Raw genomic sequence first — 23,150 nt, forward strand, 5'->3', positions numbered from 1 at the left:
CACACACACACTAATGCAGCTCTGCAGAATTGGTCTGAGAAGTGGGCTGACACTGCTACTGCAGAAGCCACTCAAGTGACCTGGCAGTGCCAGTGGGCCCACTCCTCCGCCCCAACACACTCTTGGTTTTTGCAAGAAGAAAAAGGAAAAGGCAAGATGAGAGAGGTGTGATGGCAGAGAAGCAGACACCACCTTTCCCTCACTCCTGCTATAGCCGTCAGCAGCAGCAGCAGCGGAGCTTTAAAAACCCAAGACGCCTGTGAAGCTTTCAAAGGAAGTACCGGATATGAGACAGATGCAGTGGCCTGCTGGAGGCGCAGAGAGAAGCAAGGGAGGAGTGAAAGAAGAGTTTTTTTTGTTTGTTTTTTTTTTTGCATTTTGTTCCAAAGCTGCAGAATTCTCAGTATTTCAGACCCATAACGTTTTTCCACATATACAGACCTCACACTGCTTAGGGACAAGCAGGGTGATTAATTAAGGAGATGGTTTTTCAGTCTGCGTTGAAAGGTGTTTTTCCAACAAGGGTCCCGTTAGGGCATCCACTCGTAAATCACATGAACATTTAATTGGTGTTTGCACTGAAAGAGAGGAAAACAAGAGGTGGAGGGTAGAAAGGTGTAGTAGCTGTTTTTGCTAACAAGCTCTACACAGGCAGCCAGGGAGGGTCAAAGAAAAGAAAAGGCTACAGATACTACTTTTTTCTTTATAAAAACCAACTAATGGCAGCTCTAGCCCCTATGAAAAATATCTGCGTTTATATATTCCATATGAGGTGCAGTTCTTATCTCGTCCTAACGAAAGCACCTTCGTAAATCCTTTGCCTCCTCTGGAGCAATAGCTTTGTGCTTTGAGCTTGGCATCCACAACGTGCGGAGGGCTTGCCAACGAAGGCAAAGCCGATTTTGCATTCAAGCCATCAGATGATTTAGAGGCTCACGATATCATACTGCTCATGATAATGAGAAAAACAAAGATGGCTAGACAAGCTAAATCCAAGGTTAGAGAATATTGGCTGCAATGGCTGCCTTTCTCTCTGCAGGCACCATTTCCTCAACTGTTTAATACTACTTCTTGCCCTCTGCTCTCCCACTTCAAAACACCATTCTTCATTATGTCACTTAGTCCACAAAGGGGTTACCAGAGTTCACAAGCCCTCCCACAACCCCATATGCCTATGCAGCTTGGATCAGATGACTTTTTATAACCCGGTACTTCCCATTTTCCTCCCATTGTGAAACCACCATCACCCCTACTTTCTCATTCCAGAGCTATTTCCAGTCTTCTACAGTACAGCTGGTTCAGCAAAACTTTACAATGTGATGGTGAGTCAAAGGTGGCTGTGCACATCACTTTTTCATTTTCATGTTTCTGCCTTTCAGTAAGACCATCGAATCAGTAATGTTATTGTTTTTCAATTATTTTTTCATTATTTTTTTAACGCTTTCTAATTAAGATGAGAGAAGAGCTAATTTAATTTCAAATTTAATTACATATATTCCCAAAACTCTTATCAGAAATCTCTACAAAAATGCATGTAGGAGCTGCTGTGGTTAGACTGTAAATGAATATTCTATAAATTCTATCCTGACAGGGTCAGTTCACTGCTACTGAAAATATACTTAAAAGAAGTAGTGATTTCATTTACTTACTCTGCACTATCATACAGCAGGCAGCTTCTTATTGATTTATGAAAATTGCAAAGTAAAAGTAGAATTTCAAAGCTTCAACATACTGTCTCTTTGTTAACTCAGGCATTAATGGAGGTCTATCAAATTACAGTTTGACTTTTTGTGACATTCAGATGGCCTTTTGGTGTAATTCCCCAGATCCTCCGAGGCCCTCAAAGAATTCTCTATGGAAGTCAATCCAGCAATCAGCACTAACTAATCAATACTACCTGATTTGGAGCCATTTGCTACAATTCACTAGATTAAAGTGCACCCCATAATCTAGACTGTGAGTGTGTATGTGAGCCCATTAAAAATTCAGTGCCTTCTCCATGGCACACACCTCTAAAATCCTTGGTTAGTAGCCAGTAACTTTTAACCTGAGACTTGGTCTATTGACTCTCACCACTCTAATGGCAAGGCCACATCTGGATTAAAGTGCACAAGCAATGATGTAATCTGTTCACTTGCCAAAAATGCAAATGTGGACACAATAAAGTATACTACACTATACCACAGGGAACAAGAAGCAGCAGATCCATCCATCCATCTTCTATTAACTCGCTTCGTCCTGCAGTGTAGTGTCAGAGGGGTTAAAGCCTATCCCAGCTAGCTATGGGTGAGAGGCGGGGTACACCGTGGACAGGTCAGAAGCAGCAGATTATCAGACTAAATATATTTATTCTTTGTAAAGGGACAAAGAATAAAGTTGTTTTTTTTATACATTTATAGGAATCTTATGCTAAATGCAGGTAAAGTTAATGGTCAGTTATTACACACAAGGTTTATCTACAATATATGACTATTTACATTGCCGTAATGGATTCTTATGTGGAAACCCTCCATAGGATAAAAAAAATAAAAAAATTACAACAAAAATACATTTCTTAAAATGTTACTGTATGTGTAGGTGGTCATTCAATACTTGCAGATATTGTAAAATAGGGTTTTTATGAGCACCCAAAAAAGACAGAGAAATTGTCAATTTATAATAAACATAGCTATGGGAGGCTCCAACCATCGCCATGTTGGCATGGCAACGTCATAGTCTGCCTAAATTGTCAATGCAGGCAAAGAGGTGGAGCATGAGTGGAGCTAAGGTGGGCAGGCAGTCAAAGAAAACACACATTGAGTCAACAAAAAAAGGGAATTAAAAAAAAAAACTAAAAAAAAAAATTAAGTTCGTGTTTATTACTGCTGCAAAGACCGTTTTAACATTGAGGTCCATTTGGATTGACTTGTATTTTGAGCCACCCCCTAGAGGCTGCAGGGGGATTTCTTCTCTCTATGAGCTTTGTTTCTCAGCCCTGTTGGTTGCTGCTAGGTAAAATCACCTGGTCAAGGTGGGTTTACCTTGTAAAAGAGAACTGGTCAACCCCCAAACTACTGAAACAAAGTGGTACCTAGTTAAACTTTGCCAGAAAATGTCAGCTTTTAACACATTAAAAAACCAGGACAAACTCAAGACAGAGACGCTGAGATGACAAAAATAACCCTGATGATGGCATTTACTCAGATTTTGTAGCCTCCTCACCATGAGTCAACTGACCTTTAAATGAAATATCAGTGAAGCCCCCCCTCCTTTAACAAACATTTACATACACTGACAAACCAAAAAAACATACAAACACACCCTCCCTTTTTTTCATGCTGCCAAAATAGGAAAATCACCACACCACAGTCTCGCCACGACTGTCACAGAGTGATTACGATAATCTCTTCAGTGTATTCATATCAAAATACCATTGGACAGCAGCATATTTTGTTACATAATGCATCGAACCACATCATTTCTCCCATTGTGTAATACTGCTATCTCTCTTGCTTTATTTTGTTTCAAATTGACAGTCATAGAAGTGCAATGTTCTTAGGATGACATTTTAATGTCAGTGTCTTTAATTTTAGCTTCTAAGTATGTCACATTACACTTCCCACAGACCCTGTAATCATAACAGTCACCTCTCAGCACCAAGTCTTCTCCCAATGAGCTAAACAGACTTAAATCAGTGAGAATCCAAAAATCCATTTTATGGGTATACCTGCGGCTGTCAGTGATGCGATACCCTGCAATAACCAGCTTACAGCACCCCTCACTCCTGATCCACACAATACAGTAAGCACTTTAGCGGTTTAGTGCCTGTGTGAGCACTACGTTACACTACATTCACACCACAGTCTGGCCCAGACTGTCAAATTTCATGAGCTGGTTTTTTCCCTTTCCTCAGTACACCAAACACTGGTTGGTAAAAAAAAGTGAGGTAAAAAAAATGATCCAGACCAAAGCGAAAAAAAATAACATTTCTAATCTGAGTTTAATCTGAAATGATCGGATCAGGTCTGCACTCGAGCTTTTTTCACAAAGTGCAACAGAGATCGGGGATTTATGTGATTTGTAGCTTCCCAAGCACAAGTTCACACTGAAAAAAATGTTTTTAACTGAAGCACAAGTTAGCTAACAGAAAGCAGCAGTGGCAGCTAACATGAAACACCTTCATATATGGCACCATTAACCCAGTGTCGCGGTGTCAAAGGCTGAGCCATACCCACACTTAAAGTAATCTAAAACCCCATCCGGCAGCCCTTTTGGACATGCACACATACTGGGTAACATTAATTGGAAAAAATATCTATAGGAGTCAGAGTTTGCACAACTTGTAGAATCATTGTCTGAGAAATATGAAAACTAAGTGTTGACATTCCGTTAGTGTTGATTGGTTTCCAAATTCTCAACCAGCTTGTTGGTTCTTGCTGTGTGAAGAGCTGTGAACAGCTGGTGGAGTGGAGAGCACCTGACACACTCAGCTGGAGACCACCTCACTGTGCACACACATACAGGAACACACACACACACACACACAGCATCTGACTGGGCTCACAGCTGCTGCTGCTGCTGCTGATATACCAGCTGATGGGAGGGGTGTGTTCACCACTGTGTTTTCTCTCTGCTGTTACTGTGGCTGTCACTCTTTCCTGCTGCCTTTCAACTTTCTCTTCCATTAACACATTTCTCTTTCATGCAAACACACACACGCACAGATATCCATTTTGTACACACATCTTACATATGCATAACCTCCATCCCTGTGTGTCTCCTTGCATTTCTGTTATTCTCTCTGTCTCTGTCTGCTGCCGTTCTGTCCCAAGCCTTCCCTCATCACTGTCACTTTCTCCTTTCCTCACCATTTCCTTCCCTCTCTCTGTTTCTGTGCTTCGCCTTGAGCTGCAGTCTAATGAGCAAGTGGCTGGAGTTGAGTGTTTTCTAGCTCTGAGGAGAGATAACAAGCCCATATGTTATTTACCACAGTGGCCACTGCAGCAGCCGACCTGTGCCAACTCTGAAACACCCTCCCAGGGAAGGGAAAAAAAAGAAAAAAAAATTCCCATCAAATCTCTAGATCTCCATCAAAGTGCTGAGAAGAGGCATACACTCGACAACACTCAGCAACTGTGTGAGACGGCTGTGCATTAGAGAGCATCACACTGTCGTGAAGAGTAATAAATATTTTCCTTTCATAAGTGATATGCATTTTTGCTCATAAGTGAGATGTATTTTTAGTTTCTCTGCAGCACATGCACGCTTCTAAAGCATATATCCAGACAGTTTTAAAACAAGATGTTATCAATTTAAATCCCCTTAACTCCTCCCTATACCTCTGTGATAGCACTCAAACAAAAAGACATCCAATAAGACATATGCCACATAACAAGTGTTTAGCTCTCTCCTGCCACACTGAAGATTTGGTATGTATAGCGCTGCATCAGCACCGGCTGCCATATGGTTCAACTGAATAACATGCCAGACATCTGGTGGGGCAGTGGGCGCTGGGAGAGGCTGCAGCCAAGTACACTCACTCAGAAACACAGAGGGTGTGCATGAGTATGTAAATCCAGGAAAAGCACATGGCAGATTAATTTTGTGTCTTTTTAAAATATTCCAGATATGACAAACTAAACAAAAAAAGTCTCTCTAGTTTCCCTGTTTAAACTAAAAATCAAGCCTGCAGCGAGCAGATGGAGCAGGCCGGAAGTCACAAGACACAAGATCAACGTTTAGAATTCAGTCGATTTTCAAAATACAAAACAGACTCCGGTTCTTACATTACTAAATTGACACTGTGTCATTCTGTGGTGGATAGTCTCAGATGAAGCTTTAAACAAGGATGAGGAGAGGTTGATTTTAGAAGCAGAAAAGCACAAAGAACAGTCACTTGCTTCCCTGATTTTCTTGCAATCTTGACATCTCACGTATCCAGTCGCACAGCCAGTGCTTGGTAGGACTAGGTTGCATTGGTGAAGGAATGAAATCAAGGCACAGCTGGGTTACATTCGCCTGGACCTTGAGGTAAGAGTCTTCAGTCTCTCATTGTAAGGTCTGCCATCATTGAAGCATTACCACTACATACAAATTAAAGCTGAGGCTGATGGGTTCTCTTTTCACTAAATCTTGTCATTATTGGCCCTTTCCACCCCGAATCCTGTATCATCACTGTCTTTATGCCACCAGATTCCTGATTTCAGACAATCATTCAGTCCCTGGTGCCCAATCCTATAATCAGCTCCATCTCTAAATACAAGATTATACCTGTGATTTTCCTGCCCCAAAAAATCTATGAGGCAGGAACCCAGCATTATGGCCAAATACCTGCTTGTGTGCAGTGTGGGAGCTTTTAAGGTTGGAGTAGAATTTTTAAGGTAGAGTCTGGGCATTGCCAGATTCCCTTATGTGTCATAGCTTTGAGTTTATTGCATTTTTTTTAAATGTTATCTTATATTTCTGGATCCTGTTGACTACTGTTGTCAACTCCAGAGCACGTAGGCTCTACCTTCTGCCTAGCTTGTTTGTTTGTAGTTTAAAAAAAAAAACAATATAAATGCAAGATGTTTTGCCCAAGTAGCAACTAAAACTGCAGTGAGCAGCCAATCACCACAGGCCTCCATTTAAATAGTCATAAAAAACAGTCTGAAATAGCTGCGTGCTTAGTGGCCTTAGCTCCACTTGTGCTCCAACACTACAACCACAGCTGCTATCACATTATTTTCCAGACAATCCCATTATCACTACCTAAATTACACTGACTAAAGTTGCCGTTGACATATTTGGTAAAAATGATTATGAGCTGTTTGTGTTGTTCTTGTATTAAATGTAAACTACTGTCACCTATGCATCATATGACAGGAAGAGTCAAGGTTAACTGCCAGGAAATGCATATTTTACAGGAAATGCATATATGTACAGTTTTGTATCGGTGATAATGCTATAGCTATATATGCTAATGCATTGTTTTGCAATTCAAAAACACACTAATGGTAGCACTGCAGTTATAATGGAATTATTATTGAGATTAAGTGCTGATAATGCAAATCGTGCAGGAGTTCATCCAATGGACACACACATGGAACTGAATAACGCTTGCACTCATCTCGGGTGAATTTTTTTATAGTAGCCTTAAATTTGATTTTAGTACTAAAAAATGACTAAAGTCCAGACTTCAGGCTACGGGCATGATTCTCATTCTTTGAGTCCCATACTAGCCTAGCTAAAAAGAGAATACATGCTTCACACTCATGGTCAAGAAGCTGTGTGCTTACTTTTTTATTTTTTTTGACTGCACAGAGAAGAGAGAAGTAGATGAGTGGTAGAAAAGTAGTTTGGATCCACATGGGTCGGAGTGGTGCTGAGTATGATACAGCTGAGCCATCAGGAAGCCTCTGAAATCAGATATTTCTCAGTGAGCCTCTACAGTGCCAGCTTGTGATGCTGAGTTCTTTCTCATGCTATTTTCCCTCCATCCTGGGACTAGATAGAGCTAATAGGTGGAACCATAAACAGCGTTCAGCCATTATAAGATTAAACAACAATTGTGCTAATATTCTTTTTTTTTATATTTCTTTTTTTTTTCAAAATTGCTGTCATGTCTTGGAGCTCTTATCCAGCCCGAGGTGATAAAAGTGGGATCAAGGTCTAGTGTAGGATTCAGTTGAACAGCAGTGCGGCCAAGAGGCAGAAATTTCACACACACACACACACACACACAGGTTTAAGACCCTGAGTAAGGCGGGGTATGGTGACAGCATTCTATTAAGCCACAGCAGCGGTGAAATGTTAAAAATCACACAGGCGCAAGTAACATACTTAAAAGGCAGTCACAAACCCATATCTATACAGAAGAAGTGCCACATGGTATGACATACCAGATACACACACACACAATCTCATCCTTTCCCCTGCAACTAAGGCCTTTACCTGGGATGCTCAATCTCACTTTCAGAGACATCTGAAGCGTAAGGAGAGCCATGCCAAAATGCTGTCCATCTATTTGACAGGCCCGGGTCACAGAGAGGATGGAAAAGATGGAGGTAAAGGTTACTGGCAGGTTCTATAGAAGTAATGGCGAAGCGTGAGAGGGAGCGGAGGCAATATAAAAGAAATAGCAGCCCACTATGTCAGGGATAAGAGCGGGTAGACATTGGCCAAAACCGATGGCCACTGGCTCGCCTAGTTAGTCTGTAAAATACGGCACCACGGGCTCACCTGCAGCCCCCTGTCAATACACCCGCTGTCATGTATGTCCATGGGATGGCCCCATTTAAATGCATGAGAGCACCTCTTGCAGCCAGCATAAAGAAGATTAAAGGAGGCTGCAGTTTGATTTATTTTATTTATTTATTTTCTTAGATTCAGTCAAAGCAACATAAGCCTCAGCAGCCCAGGGAGAAAAAGGGAATGGTAAATTGTTGCTTTCATTAAAACTTCAAGGAGTCAGTTTCATTATGAAGGTTCAAAGGCAAAGAAAATGTGTGTAGCTGCTTTCTCTCTCTCCCTCTCTCTCTTTCTGCAGCTGTCCTCCTCTTCATCCAACTGGGTTGCTACATGAAATAATGGCCAGTGTGACGACTACTTGTAATCTTGTCCCTGAAGGGCCTGTGTATATGGATGTGCGTCTGCCGTCATGCTCACGGCGGGAATAATAAGGCATGGCAAAGCTTACAGCTGGCCTTCACCAAATCAGTGCTTCTGCAGGGTGTACTGTGGGCTTTACAGGAGCTTGAACAGTGGACTTCGATTTACCCCTAAATTCAGGTTTGTGAACAGGCTAAAAATAGGGATTGTTTTTAGAGACCTGCAGATCGATTGTGTAGGACTGCATATACAACAGCACTAATCAAAATGAAATTGATCCAATGAACCAGAGGATTAATGTCAATGTTTAATGTGAGAAGGTGCTTGTGTTGACCAAGTTTCACAGTCAGAAGCTGAACCCCATTGCAGCTAGATACACACTTAAGCTGACTCTCTCCCTGAATGTATTAAGGTGGTTATGTTTATATTATCACTATGGTCTTGATCACAAATCTAAGTCATACTTCAATATATGATGATGATTCACATTATGGACCCTGATACACAGCCTGAACTGACTGTTCACTCATGATTTTCTCTCTCCTGAACTTAACTTTAGTATAGAGTGCTATAATACAGTGTTTTAGCAGTATATATTTATAACTGGATGCCTCCTTTGCCTAGCACTTTGTTATTTTTTTCTAATCATGCGTCATATGTGAGAAAGAGACATCTTTGTATATATTCGCACTCTATCACTCCTGACCGACTTTATGGAGATGATGACATTGTCAGCCAGCTCTGCAGTTTCCCTCTGTTCCACAGAGAGTTTTAGGGTCTTTCACCTTATTGTTTCAGTTTTATGGTCTCCAGTTTTACTGTTTTGGCTCACTCTTGCCATTTTATAGCATCGATTTAGGCCACTAGTAACTCTATAATATACTTTTTGACTAAAGGGTAAACTCAGTGGAACACTTAGCAGCTAAGAGCCTAATAATTGCCTTAGGAAGTGGTAGCAACCAAACATAGATCTAAAAGTTGAGTCAAAAAGAAAGCTAACTTTGCTCTGTGTAAACAGTATGTTAACAGTCAGATGAGCCTTTAACATCTTACATCAGTCGATGCTGTGTTTACAGCTGAGGCTTTCTCAGACTTGGGTTTATAGTTTATAGGTTATATAGTTTTGTGTCCTGTGCACAATGCACCCACAACTACATTATCTGCTAGCAAATCTCAAACTCTGGTACACATTTAACTGTGATCCCTGCATTACTATTAAAGTGTTCTTGTGACAGAGACATGCAATTATCATAAAAAAGCCACTGTCTCAGCTGAGGATTGCAGTGTAAGTAGCATCTAGGGTACGTCCCATACACACTTGGACATTGGATACAATCTACGTTCAAAGCTTCTAGTGCCATACTCTATGTGCTCCTTCGTGAGCTGGAAAGCTCTTGACATGCAATAGCTTTGTCTGCAATGTGGAGCTTCTAACAGCTACAGAGCTTGGCATGTGGGAAATTGTGATAATGTGTTTGCTTGATGTGTTTTTTTTTCCTTTGGTGAGCAGAAGCTTCATTGATCTTTCCTAACATGCTTTTTACCAGACCAGACAGGTAAGGAGGAATCAGAAAGAATGTAGTCTGAACTCCATGGCTGGCGGCAGTATAAGCAATAATGTGTATGTGAGCCAGACAGACTGCCGATATCTAGAATTAATGAAAGCCATACAGTACCTAATCCACGATTACTCAGTGCATCTCTTTCAATTCTCCGGCCTACCAGTTCTTTTTATCTTCCTTTCCTGCCCATATAACCCCCTGGTTAGTGTATGAGGAAGTAACAAAACACCTCGGCAACAGCACAGATAAGGGGGTGGTCCAAGATTCACAAGTAAGAGGGCTGGAGGAGGGAGGAGTTGAGGTAGAGAGGAAGATAGAATGTAGATGGCTTCACAGGCACTGCTGAAAGGTTCTGATTGTCCCATGATAATTGTAAAAAGGTCATCCCTCCTACTTGCTCAGACTGTAGAGCAGAAGATATGTGCAAACAACGACACTTCTGTGTCTGCACGCACACACCTGTCTCTTCCTCCTAGAATGTTCTTTAGAGTGACACAGCTGCCTTTAGAGAGTTCTGTGGATTACCTCTTTAAATACCACACAATTGTGATAGAAAGATTAAAGAAAGGGCAGGTAAGTGTGGAACAGGAGCCATTTGATGGGTGCTATCTTTTAGTCAGAAATTCAATGATGCCTAGCAGGGATAAAGTTTGTTTCCTGTGGCTGTGTCAGTGAGTCAATAATCAGGTTATAAGGCTCATACTATAAAAACAAGTATAAGAGCTCCTGCCACAAACAAAATAAAGGTTAAAGCAACCAACGTGCTGGAGGGGAATGTGGGTAGAATTGGAAAAAAAAAAAACATCAGGTTTTATTGGTTCAGAAGAGTAAACAAAGCTATAACATTGCACTAGGATGTGTTTGTATTTGTCTGATTTCATGCTCCCACCACACGACACATGCACACACAGTACCCTGCTGATGTGTTGCTTCTCTCAAGTCGTACACACCAGCATCTGCAGTACAGTTAACACGTGCCACTTCTCAATGGACAAAACATATTCAAATAAGGTCACAGCAGCCAGGGACCAGCTGCTTATGGGACAATTCAATTTGTCTGCATCTTTATAGCCAGTCTGCTTCTGTGACATTTATGATTGGATAACGCCATCTGTCTTGAAAGGAAAAGCTGCTCAGGTAGAAGGTTTGAGTGATAACTTGTAGATTTAACAGCTAATTCATATTGCAGAGCCGGAGTAGTTTTGGCCATAAACCCAGCAAATAAAAGAATTATGATGTTGTGGTAAAAAAAAAAAAATTAAAAAAATGAGCAACACCACACAGGCTAGTAAATGAAACTTGTTGTTTAATAGTGTCCTGCATTCTCACATAAGGAAGGAAAGAAAAATAATAATAATAATCATTTCAGTTTTTATGTTAATGCCTTAAATTATTTTATAAAGGTCAATAAAACTGCTGACTTTCACTAACAAAACAACAGTGTTAGATCAATGCTGACTTGAATCAGCTGATTAAAGCAGCATCATCATTGGAGTGAAAAAGAACAAAATAACCCCAGACAATTTATTGCAGTCAGAGGCCAATGTAGGATCAATAATATTGACATGTTTTAAGGAATATGAAAAACAATCAAGACAGCCATGCACAGACATGAACACACATTGTCTAATCACCAACAGCAGGGAAGTGCATGTCAAAATCCGTCCAGCTGTTATGGCTCATTTAGTCTGGGATGCATGCATAGACAGAATGGCTTTCGATTTACTTGTGGCCAGTGATTAGACCAATGATTTGAGGAGGTGCACACTGATAGTGGAATCACTCAGTGTCTATACGCTTTACTGTTATTTCCAAGAGAAATGGGCCCATCAAAATGAGCACCGAATGTTGGATACACTGTTGGAAATCAGGAGTTCAACAAGCTTTAACATTTCTGATTGGGGTCAGCAGTGTTGGCAGATTGTCAGTTACAGTGAGGGCTGAAAGTTCCACTCCTGTGGGAGGAATATTACAAGAGGACCTCATGAGATGAATGAATCACTCCCAAGCCTCGGAATTTTATGAAACACATTTGCATAGCATATTGAGATTTGCTGAATTTGCTGAAACAGTGCTGCTGTGGATGTGGCTGCATTAAAGGCCTCTATGCTAATTATTGGGGTGGGAGTTATAGAGCTATATTTAGATTTATGGTTCTTCTCAAAGTGAGGCCCTGCCTAGTATTACACTACATCTACCTGCACCTAATCATCCCATTAGATACAGCCTACAGAGAGCTACATATTGTTTTCTATGCTCTACATAAGTGTGTTAACATGTTAAAATTTAGCACTAACAAGACAGACAGTGGTGGATTAATGTGACTGAACTAGTCAGCCTTTGTGCAGGTATGGAAGACACATCACCATGGCAGCCAAGATCTGTTTAAGGCTGTAAAAGTGCCTGTTGACTATTATCTTTTAGCCAAAGTATTTTTATATTTCATGACAAAGGAAGATGGAAATTGCTTAGGAAAAGAGAAAGAAAGAGTAAATTGCATGCACAGTTTCATTAATTCAGGATTATATTTATCAGGACCATTGTGCTCATCAAAATACAGAACATTGTTCACCCATCACAGAAATGGCAGATCTGATTTTATGTTGTCATGTCCTGATGCATCTGAATTACTCCCACTGATTTCTATGATGTGATCTACAATGTTCAAAAATAGTGGACAATTGAATACAATATGAATAACCACAGGAAAACCTTTCTATCACATATCTATTATTACATAATTGGCACTTTCATTATCATTTTTAAGAATCCATCTTCCTGCTGTTTATTGTCACTTTATGTTCTCTAGGTGCCACCACATAATGGTGACCAGTTTGCTAGGCCTTGTGTGTAAATACTGGTTTTCAAGATTGTCCAGAATATGGCACCCCCTCCTTTCAAAGAATATGTACACCAGACTGCAGAAACAGCAACCGGAATAACACGAAACAATATCCCCAGGCGCAAAACAGCTTTTGGCCAATCGGCCTTCTTTTATAAAGCCATCAGTTGGTGGAATAAGCTCCCCACTCAATTGTTGAGCCAAAACAATTTCACCACTTTCTCCAGAGAAGTGAAATGTTGGTTTACAGGAAACCAGAGATTTACGCATTGCAATTATTTTTGTATAGCACTTCGTTTATGATATGGTTATGTGTATGTAACTTGATGCTGGAATCTACGTAAAAATAAATGGTAAAATGGTAAAGAAGAGGTCAAATAATTCCTTTAGTACATATGCAATTGAACTAAACGTTATTCAGTGTGACACGGCAAAAAATAAGCTTTTATATGTGTGTTATTATGTCAATTATTACCCTTTTTACATTTAGAGAAATATACTCCTGCCATCTGTCCTTTGGGGTGGAACAGCATCGTTAATGACAGCCAAGCAGTTCATACGAGCCACAGAGAGGATTTTAACACCGTGGATATCAGCTTGACAGCACAGACTGTTCCTTCTCACTCTGACTGCTGTCAGATGCAGCATCTACAGAATATACTACACTGCTCAAACAAATAAAGGGAACACTAAAATAACACATCCTAGATCTCCATGAATTAATTATTTTAGTTGGAAATCTTTGTTTATTACATAGTCGAATACGTTGAGAACAAAATAACGTAAAAATGATCAATGTACATCAAAATAATCCATGGAGGTCTGGATTTGGAACCATACATACATCAAAATAAAAGTGGAAAATCACATTACAGGCTGATCCAGCTTGAGTGGAAATTCCTCAAGACAAGTCAGAATGAGGCTCAGTAGTGTGTGTGGCCTCCACTTGCCTGTATGACCTCCCTACAATGCCTGGGCATGTTCCTGATGAGGCGGTGGACGTTCTCTTGAGGGATCTCCTCTTAGACCTGGAATAAAGCATCAGTCAGCTCCTGGACAGTCTGTGGTGCAACAGGGCATTGGTGGATGGACCGAAACATGATGTCCCAGATGTGCTGGATTGGATTCAGGTCTGGGGAACAGACAGGCCAGTCCATAGCATAATGCCTTCATCATGCAGGAACTGCTGACACACTTCAGCCACATGAGGCCTAGCATTGTCAAGCATTGGAAGGAACCCAGGTCCCACTGCACCAGCATTATGGTCTCTCAATGGGTCTGAGGATCTCATCCTGGTACCTATTGGCAGTCAGGGTCCCTCTGGCTAGAACATGGAGGGCTGTGCGGCCCTCCTGCAGAACCTCTCCTTTATAGGGCTTGTCTTGATCACTGCCTCTCATTTCCACCTGTTGTCTGTTCCATTTGCACAACAGCAGCTGAAACTGATTCACAGTCTGTGTTGCTTCCTAACTTCCTAACTGGACAGGCTGATTTCACAGAGGTGTGACTGACTTGGTTACATTGTGTTGTTTAAGTTTTTCCTTTATTTATTCATTTTTTGGAGCAGTGCATTTCCTAATCGATCAAATGGTAAAATATTTAGCTTGAACTTCATAAAAAATCACATCAGGAGGCACAGTTACAATTTAATGAGGTGATATTTGGTTCAAGTTCACACTTTGTTAAGGGCATATTAATCCATAATACCACCATAAGCCACTGGGAGAGTGGAATAGATACAGTGGGTTTACTGATTTAGGAGAAAGTTCACTAGAGGCTCTGAACTGACTATTAAATTATATTTTTAAACAATACATAAAAAAACTAATGTTGGTCTGTATGTTGTAATGGGTGCTTGCATAGTTGTTCTTGTGACACTTCACTCTCACTCCTGTGTTACCTGCTTAAGCCTTGAGGGTGTCATTTGCATCTCATTGCACATCCACTCACTGTATTATTCTTTTGTCTAATCGGATGCGTCTGTTATCACATTTACATGTCGTACACCGTGCAGACTACATACTTGTGCACACTGCCCAGGGTCTGATTGTTTAAAATCACACATAGCTGCGAAATCAACAGAAATGATGATATAAGTTAGCTGCCAAGCTAACACTAGCTGTTACATTTTGTGTTACCATTCATCATTTATGGCAAAATCAACCCAATAAAGATACTGGCGGCTAGTATTTGACAATAATAATATGGTGGTAGTTGCATAAAGTAACACTACATTTCTATACATGTGATTTTTCTGGTAGTAGAGATGTGCTAAGTCAGTTATGTCATGATCAACAGATGGGCCGACACTGACTAAAACTCACTGTGCCCCCAGTGTACACATCAAACGTGTATAAAAGGGACAAATACGTAAGTATATACATGTCAGAAACTTATAGTTGCTATATGCTTATGATAGCGACAGGCATACCTTCAACACTACAGGCTTAATTACTTCCATTACAGGGGAACCTTGACATTCCCTGCAATTAGATGGAAAATATGTGAATATGTGGAGCCCTGGCATTGGGATGCCAGGGCTCCACCAAACGGAGTCAAACAATGGCATATCGGATATCAGCAAACCATCATATATACTTTATGATATAACAATCATTAAAAACCCAAAAGCAAAGTAGGGGTAGAAACAGAATTGACTATTGGCTATTGACTATACACCACTCAGGTGATAATTTGTGTAAGTTCTATTTTGATACATGTGTTTTTGTTTCTCTCATGCCTGGTGCATTTGAGGTTGCCTACCAAACTTTGCAGGAAAAAAAACAAAAAACAAAACAAAAAAAGCTTTTTGGATTTTCATTTCTATCTCTTGAGTCATGTACTTCAGTCCTGTGTCTTTCATACACATGTTGCTCATGTACACTCATGCTTGTATTCCCACACACTTGTACATCTCTTACTGTAATGGCCTTGGCAAACATCAAAGTCAGACCTTCAAACCACCACAACACTGGCCTGCGCCTGCCTATCAGCTAAAACTTCTGTGTTTCATAAAATTCAAATTGGATTGGGGTGAAAAGCCTTCTGTTAAATTGGGATTCTTGTCATGTGTAGTGACCCCGCTGCTTGGTACCAGTCGTCTGAGCCCTGCAAGCCGACCACTTTTTCATCCACTGCAAATTTACTTTGTCTGATCATTTGTTTTCCAATTACGTCCCTGTCCCTGCTAGCAGAAAATTGTCAGCATTGGTTATGTGAACCCGCTCTTGGGTCTGTAACCAGGGGCAATGTTTGATGCTTGGAACATTTTCATACCCATTAAAAGATGAAGGCAGGGTGAATTATTATCCTGCAGAGCTGATTGGGTTTTGCAGGGGTTGGTTTAGGTTGCTGCATGCATGCGATGGTATAGCATCACCACACACAAAGACGCATTCTTATCGCCTCCCCATAAAAAGACTTAAAGCCAGAGTAGGAAATGAGTGGCTACAAGCAGACCGCAGCAGAAGTGGGGTGTACATGGAGCAGGGTTTAATATTTAATCTGTATTTTACTTTCATTTCTTTGCTTGTGTGCTGTTTTTTTGGCTAAAAAAATACAATAATGCTGAGTGAAAAAATCTGCTCCTCTAACACTGCAATTTGGATGAAAGATGCTGAATTGAACCTAAAGAAGAAGATTACACCCACATAGCAGGGAAGTGCAACTGATGAGCATAACAATGGCAGCAAAAGTGAATGGGAGTTTGAGAGGCACAGCAGAAGGACAAAGTAGCAGGAAAGAAAGCAACAGAATCAATGTTTGGCTATAGCTGTCGCATTAGCTGTGATAAACGAGGCCGCCGTCAAAAACTCTGGAAGTCGACGTGGGACATTCCAATGATCAAGCACTGAATAATCGGACACAATGGATTCTGGGAAGGAGAGGCAATTTGCTAGGCCATGGATCCCAGAAGAGTAGCATCAATTCACATATTGACCTTTAAAAATGCTATTAATGGATGCTATCTTCAGTTCATAGCAGGAGGAGAGGTTCTCTAGGAGACTATTGTGTGCGGTGAAAATTATACCGCAGTGCATTTCCTCCACTGACAGCATGTAGTATTTATCTGGGGTTGGATTTCACATCAGACAGTCCAAACGGAAAGGGCAGTTAAAACAAACATACCCAGATTGATGAAACAATCAGCACTGGGAAATGCACCGAGCTGCGGCCCATATTTCATTGTGTTTGTTTGTTTGGTTTTTTTTTTCTGGATAACAGACAGATGACAGTTGAAGCTTTCATAACTGAAAGGAAATAGTACAAAGAAACACCCACACTTACACGCAAACAAACAAGCAAACTATAGGCGATCCAGCTTTTAAAAGTCACGGAGCCTGTTTCTGACAGGTTAAGAGCAATTTCTGTCAACTAACTGTGGCTTTAGAAAACAAGACTACAGAGACTTGGCAACGGCATTTTGATGGATAATGACCTCTCTCTCATTTTTGGCCTTGATGCATGGTTCAGTCTTGTGATTGTTCTTATTCTCTCATGGGCACAAGAGCCTGCAAGCAATTCAGAGACATTGCAGAAGTTGAAAGACCTAAAACGGCCAAGTATTTGGTACAGTTATAAAAACAAGTGTGCCATTGCTGTAGCACAGATAAGTCAGAATGAGGGTTTTAATGAGGTTGCCACTGCCAAGATGATTTGCTGGCCGTCATTAGACACAGCCTTCATTAAGCAGGGTGTAGTTAATAGACAGGAAAGTCTACAGAAAAGTGATTACGTGACAGTTGTCAAAGAACATGTTAAGACGTCCAGGAGGTTGCAGTGAGTATAGAACACGGCAAGTGCTGTGATCACAGACATCATCCTTAGATTTTTTTTCTTTGAAGGAGCCTTTCAATTCTTACTTTGACAGCCTAGTGCTCTCATTTCTGAATGATTAACTGGTGCCAGCAGCTGGTTAACACAACAACAAAGTAGTCACTAAGCACCTCTAAAGCCCACTAAGCTAAGCTAAGCTAAGTTGAAACACTGCCTGCTCCAGGTAAACAAAAGCACAAGGAATTCATACATATAAAGACATATATAAAAAAACTGATGAGAGGTGAAAATGGAAACCGAAATAATGAAGCTGCTTGGAGGAGCAGCAAAATGTCTTCAAGAAACTCTACATGTCCAGTTGCCTCGCTTCAAGTTCTTGAAAGTAAATGAACCTGGATGACTGAGAATCTTCATCCATATGTAGCAAACAGAAATCATAGCCATTTAAAAAGTCTCTCTCCATAAGATTGCATTAGTACAGATGATTTAGAACAGCAGCACTAGCACATGACTGAATGACCCTAACCATTGAATGCTTTACCAACAAGTAAGTGTTTTAGATATCATCAGGATATCAAGAGCAAACAAAGTTGGGGCAATAAATGTCACAAATGCAGATCAAACCAAAGCAGTCTCATCTACTGAAATAAACTTTATGTAAACGTTTGGTTTATGTAAATCTGCATATCTGACAGTATCTGATAATATCTGATAATCTGTCATAAAAGAGAATCTCAAAAAATAAAGGTTTCTGCAATATTAACACGAGAGTGAAGAGCGACATAGAAATTGGAAAAAAAATGTACAAAGTAGTTGAACTCATCGACATCATCAACCCGCCTACTCACTGAATTCTTCAGACAGTTACCTGCTCTATTCAAACATAAATTGGACATCACACAGTCGTATGTAAAGGGCTGTTTAAAGTCCTTTCAGCGTCAAGTGCGACTGAATCAGACTGCATTCTCACATACTTTGCAGTGCTGTACTCTGGTTGATGTCTGAGCTGCAGCACATGTGTGAATGTGCTTAGATGTGGAAAATCACTTTTATTTATTTAGCCTAAAAAAACATTTTAATATCAGAAAATTTGCAAATCACTTTTGTTGATACACATTTGTGTGCCAGCCACATAGCGGCACTGAGATATTCTTCGGTAAGATAAGCAGTCACTCCACAGTAGCAAAATCACTTGTTAGGCTCTCTATAGGGATTACCATGCAGTATGGTAGCCTACACAACATGACTGTGTTTTGACTTTTTTATGAACCCTCTCAGGTACAGGAAGTTGACATTGATATTACAGAACCGAACTGGTTTCTCTTTAATCTCAGAAGCTACAACCTCAATATCCAGAGGACATTTTAGAAAAAAAAAAAAAACGTTTATGAAAAAAACATTTTTACCCTCCAGGTAGTCGATCAAATCCTGTAGCACTTTCTCTCACTCTCACACTCCTGATCACCTTAAGCTCTCATCTTTGCTGCCATCTCTATTCAAGAGAAATAACTTCCTATTCTTTGAAATGGAAAGCTACTGCTGAAGGCTTTTCAAGTGCACTTAAGAATCATTTCAACTGGAACAAGCAACCCTGTTGCTGTAGGCATCAATATGTAACATATAGCTTGTGTATCACAGTCTCATATTCCATATTCATATTATTCCTTTGCTGACACATTAAAGGGAGACATTTGCACATTCAACAGTGAGTGGGCACACGGATGTTTGCTGCTTGTATACTCATGAAAAAATATAGAGTTTTATATATATTTTTTTTGACCTAAGTTTATATCCAGGTGGCATGGATAAATAGCATGCTGTTTGTTTGTAGCTTACCTTGTACGATGAGGTACACCTGTGAGGTCTTGGGCTGCTGCTTAGTCTGTATGGAGCAGGTGTATGAGCCTTCATCGTAGACGTCCACCTAAGGATCATCGAAACAGAATATTACATGTATTACAATAATAATAATAATAATAATATAATGAGAAAATGTTGTGAATTAATGAGTCTGGCAAATTCCAAAATGCGAAACCTGAATGTATCAACAAAATGTTTTTCCTCGCCTCGTGCAGTTTTGTCATGAAATATCTACTTGTGACAAATAAAGCATGATTAAAGTGTTTGTGGTGATATTCATGCCCCAGATTGCAGGTTAACTGACTTGAAGAATGAGAAAGAGAATGTGTTTGCTTCATTAACATTTAAATGACATTGCTTTTATTTGCAAAAACTAAATGACACACAGAACTCAGGATGTGACACCCCGGTCTCAGATGTCAAAATCCAGCACAGCATCCTCACCTAGAAAATGGGCAAGCAGCAGTCGACCAGTGTTGTTTGTAAATAATGTTGGTGCAAATAGTCAAAGTTTGTGAACGTGAAAAATAATAGTTCCAAATAAACAAATATATAATATATCTCTATTTTTGGAACTCAGTTGGTTTACTTTAATTAAATCTAAGTTAACCTTCCAATTTCCAGCTTTGTATTTAGTCAGCATGCTGTGCAGGTATATTTCCCATAATGCATCACTTTCATTAATCTAACTCTTTTTGTAAAAACACCCTGTCTTCACTCCTGTCTCTTCCCTTGTTCTTTCTTGGGAGAGCGCTCATAAAAAGTGATAAATCAAAACTCAAGAATAGATCAACATAAAAAAGTCCTTCTGACTGAACCTGCTGCATAAATAAATGAAATAATGAATAATTGAACATAGGCGCTCCTGCTTTTGAAAAGAATAAATTTAAGTCAATAAGTGTGTGTTAATTTAGGCTGTATTCTGTGATTCCTGAATCCTTGAAACTGAGACTTTTCCACCTCTAAACTTTTATTTTGACTCAGCTCAAGATGAATTCAATTTGTATAGACTGCAGTCTGGGAGGGTTTTAACCCTCCATTGTCAACATTTACCTTTTGTATGCGTAGGCTGTACTCCAGCTGTCCTTTAGTGTCCAGATCTACTCTGGGATCCAGGGACCACTTGTCCTGACCGGCGAAGATGATGTTTGATCGATTGAGCCAGGCCACCTTGGACACTTTGTCATCAACGTAACACCTACGGGCATTAAAAGAGCAAGTGAGGTGAGGAGATGGAACCAGAAGTAGAAAAGGTTTGGTTTCTTATTAGGGGATGCAGTGTGTGAAGAGAATTAGAAGACAAACAAATACACACATCTTAAAACAGGCTAGGAGTGTTGCACTTTTTTTTTACCTATGCTATGTTTGAGATCACTAACCAACATAGGCAGTTAACCTTATCAGGCAGATCAGCACCCCACTTATCCTAGGTCTTGAAACAGAACCCACAGTTGAGCAGCGTTGTTCTTTCTCACCCACAGACCCTCTTCCTCCTCCCTCTTTCTCTCCTAACTCTGATAAATACATCTCCTTTAACACTGCCTTTTGCAGCAGATGAGAAAGGACACCGGTATCCTCCTGTTTACTTCTTGTTGCATGCTGTCAGAGCATTACGCCAAGTAAGCTCAAGCTAAGACACGCACGGGAGGGAAGGGAGCCGAGCGCCTTGCTAATGAATAAATGTAAATGTGAGAAGACGTCGGAATCAATGAGAATGGATATCAGCTGTAATGCAACTCGACATCGGATGCGCCTCACATGCAAATTCCAGAGCCTTGCCTGCGCTTTTGGATTGTGCTGGGCTACAAGAGAGTAGATTAGCGAGGCAGCAGAGTGAGGCTGTTTTTGGCAGGTGACCCTAGCCGATGAACAAAAGGTGGTAGTACAGGCACCCCAACCTGTTACCCAGTGGGAGCTAGATGTCAGGATTGCTAAAGGGTTGCACTCACAGCGTGTGTGCTGCAGATGTTTCTTCTCGTTGTGTAGAACTATAAAAACTCACTGTATTTACCTACCCACTTTAACATCTACAGCGTCTTCAATTTCCCCACTCTAAAGTGTTTATCCAGTTTTGTTTGCATAAGCTACAGGACATTGATTTATATTAAAAAAAGGTTTTAAAAGCTTGCTGGATTAATTCAGACACATTTTCCAAACCACAGATGTATATATATATAATTTTCTCATACTCTAATTGAAACATCTGGCATGTGGAGTCACGTATTGAAATCATTATATACTTAACATTTAGTTTGAGTGCTATGCTGCTTAATTTATGTACAAATCATTAGATATGACATAACACATATTTGCTCTTGAGCACCAATGTATAAACTGATGCACGGCATAAGCGTACTGTCTGTGACATTGCTGTGGTGGTCAAAGATCCAGGAATCACTTTAAAAACTATTATTGCATCTGTCTTTAAAACCTTGTCATCCATTAATATGAGGCAATATACAAGAAGGGACAGAGTCGCCTGTATCTACTGAGGAGACTCAGGTCCTTTAACGTCTGCCAGACCATGCTGCAGATGTTTTACCACTCGGTGGTCTCCAGCGTCATCTTCTACGCTGTAGTGTGCTGGCGCAGCAGGATGAAGACGGCCGACACCAACAGACTCAACAAGCTCATTAGGAAGGCTGGCTCGGTGCTGGGAGTGGAGCTGGAGTCTGTGGTGGAGGTGACGGAGAGGAGGATACTGAGGAAACTCCTCAGTATTCGTAACAACACGTCTCACCCCCTGCACGACACACTGCTGTCCTACAGGAGCACATTCAGCGGTAGACTGAGACTACCGAGGAGCAGCACAGAACGCCACAGGAGGTCCTTCCTGCCAGTGGCCATCAGACTGTATAACTCCTCCCCTTTCTGTAGGGAGAAGCGCTAGATAATCATGTCAGGCATCACTGTCATTCCCTCCACTGGTCTATATTTATGTTTACTTAGCACCTTACATCTCCATATTTGTATCCATGTATCATATATTGTGCTTATACTGCGTACTGTACTCTTATTTTGGATTATAGTGACACTCTGATACTCTGTACTTAACTGCATTTATTGTGACTTGATACCTCTGGCACAAGAATTTCCTTCGGGATTAATAAAGTTTTATCTTATCTTATCTTATCTTATCTTACCTACTACACAGAGCTGCTGAAACATGTGCCTGTGTGCTGTAATGTCCCTTCATACTGTTATTTCTGCTTGATGAAATGCACAATAGCTTTGTTATAAGGTCATTCTCTTATGCAAATGAATACTGTAATTGGCTGTTCAGCAGCCCCTGTCTTTTCTAAGCATTAATGCTCCACATTAGCTCCACATTAGCGAATATCTATAGATGCAAACTGACATCTAGAACAGCTTTTGGGTGTTTGCAGTAAAGCAATGAACCTGCTGCAGCTGACCCAACATCTTGTTTGCTTTCACCGAGCTTGCTTCCTGCACTGTCTGCCACTGAAAAGTAACCACAAAGAGGAGACAAACTAGACAAGGAAAAGTGTAAGATGTGAACAGACTCTTAAGTAAATTATTGC

General features: G+C 40.5%; 1 protein-coding gene across 1 annotated transcript in view; it reads right to left on the reverse strand.

Moving 5' to 3' along the window:
- The window catches only part of lsamp (limbic system associated membrane protein), a 178,815-nt gene that overhangs the window by 41,662 nt on the left and 114,003 nt on the right, over positions 1-23,150 (reverse strand). The window contains exons 2-3 of the mRNA XM_028420577.1: positions 20,662-20,806; positions 19,585-19,672 (exon numbers count right to left, since the gene is read on the reverse strand). Of these exons, the coding sequence (XP_028276378.1) occupies positions 19,585-19,672; positions 20,662-20,806 (233 nt within the window). The remainder of the gene's footprint in view (positions 1-19,584; positions 19,673-20,661; positions 20,807-23,150) is intronic.

Source organism: Parambassis ranga, chromosome 13, assembly GCF_900634625.1.
Source record: "Parambassis ranga chromosome 13, fParRan2.1, whole genome shotgun sequence".
Taxonomy (NCBI): domain Eukaryota; kingdom Metazoa; phylum Chordata; class Actinopteri; family Ambassidae; genus Parambassis; species Parambassis ranga.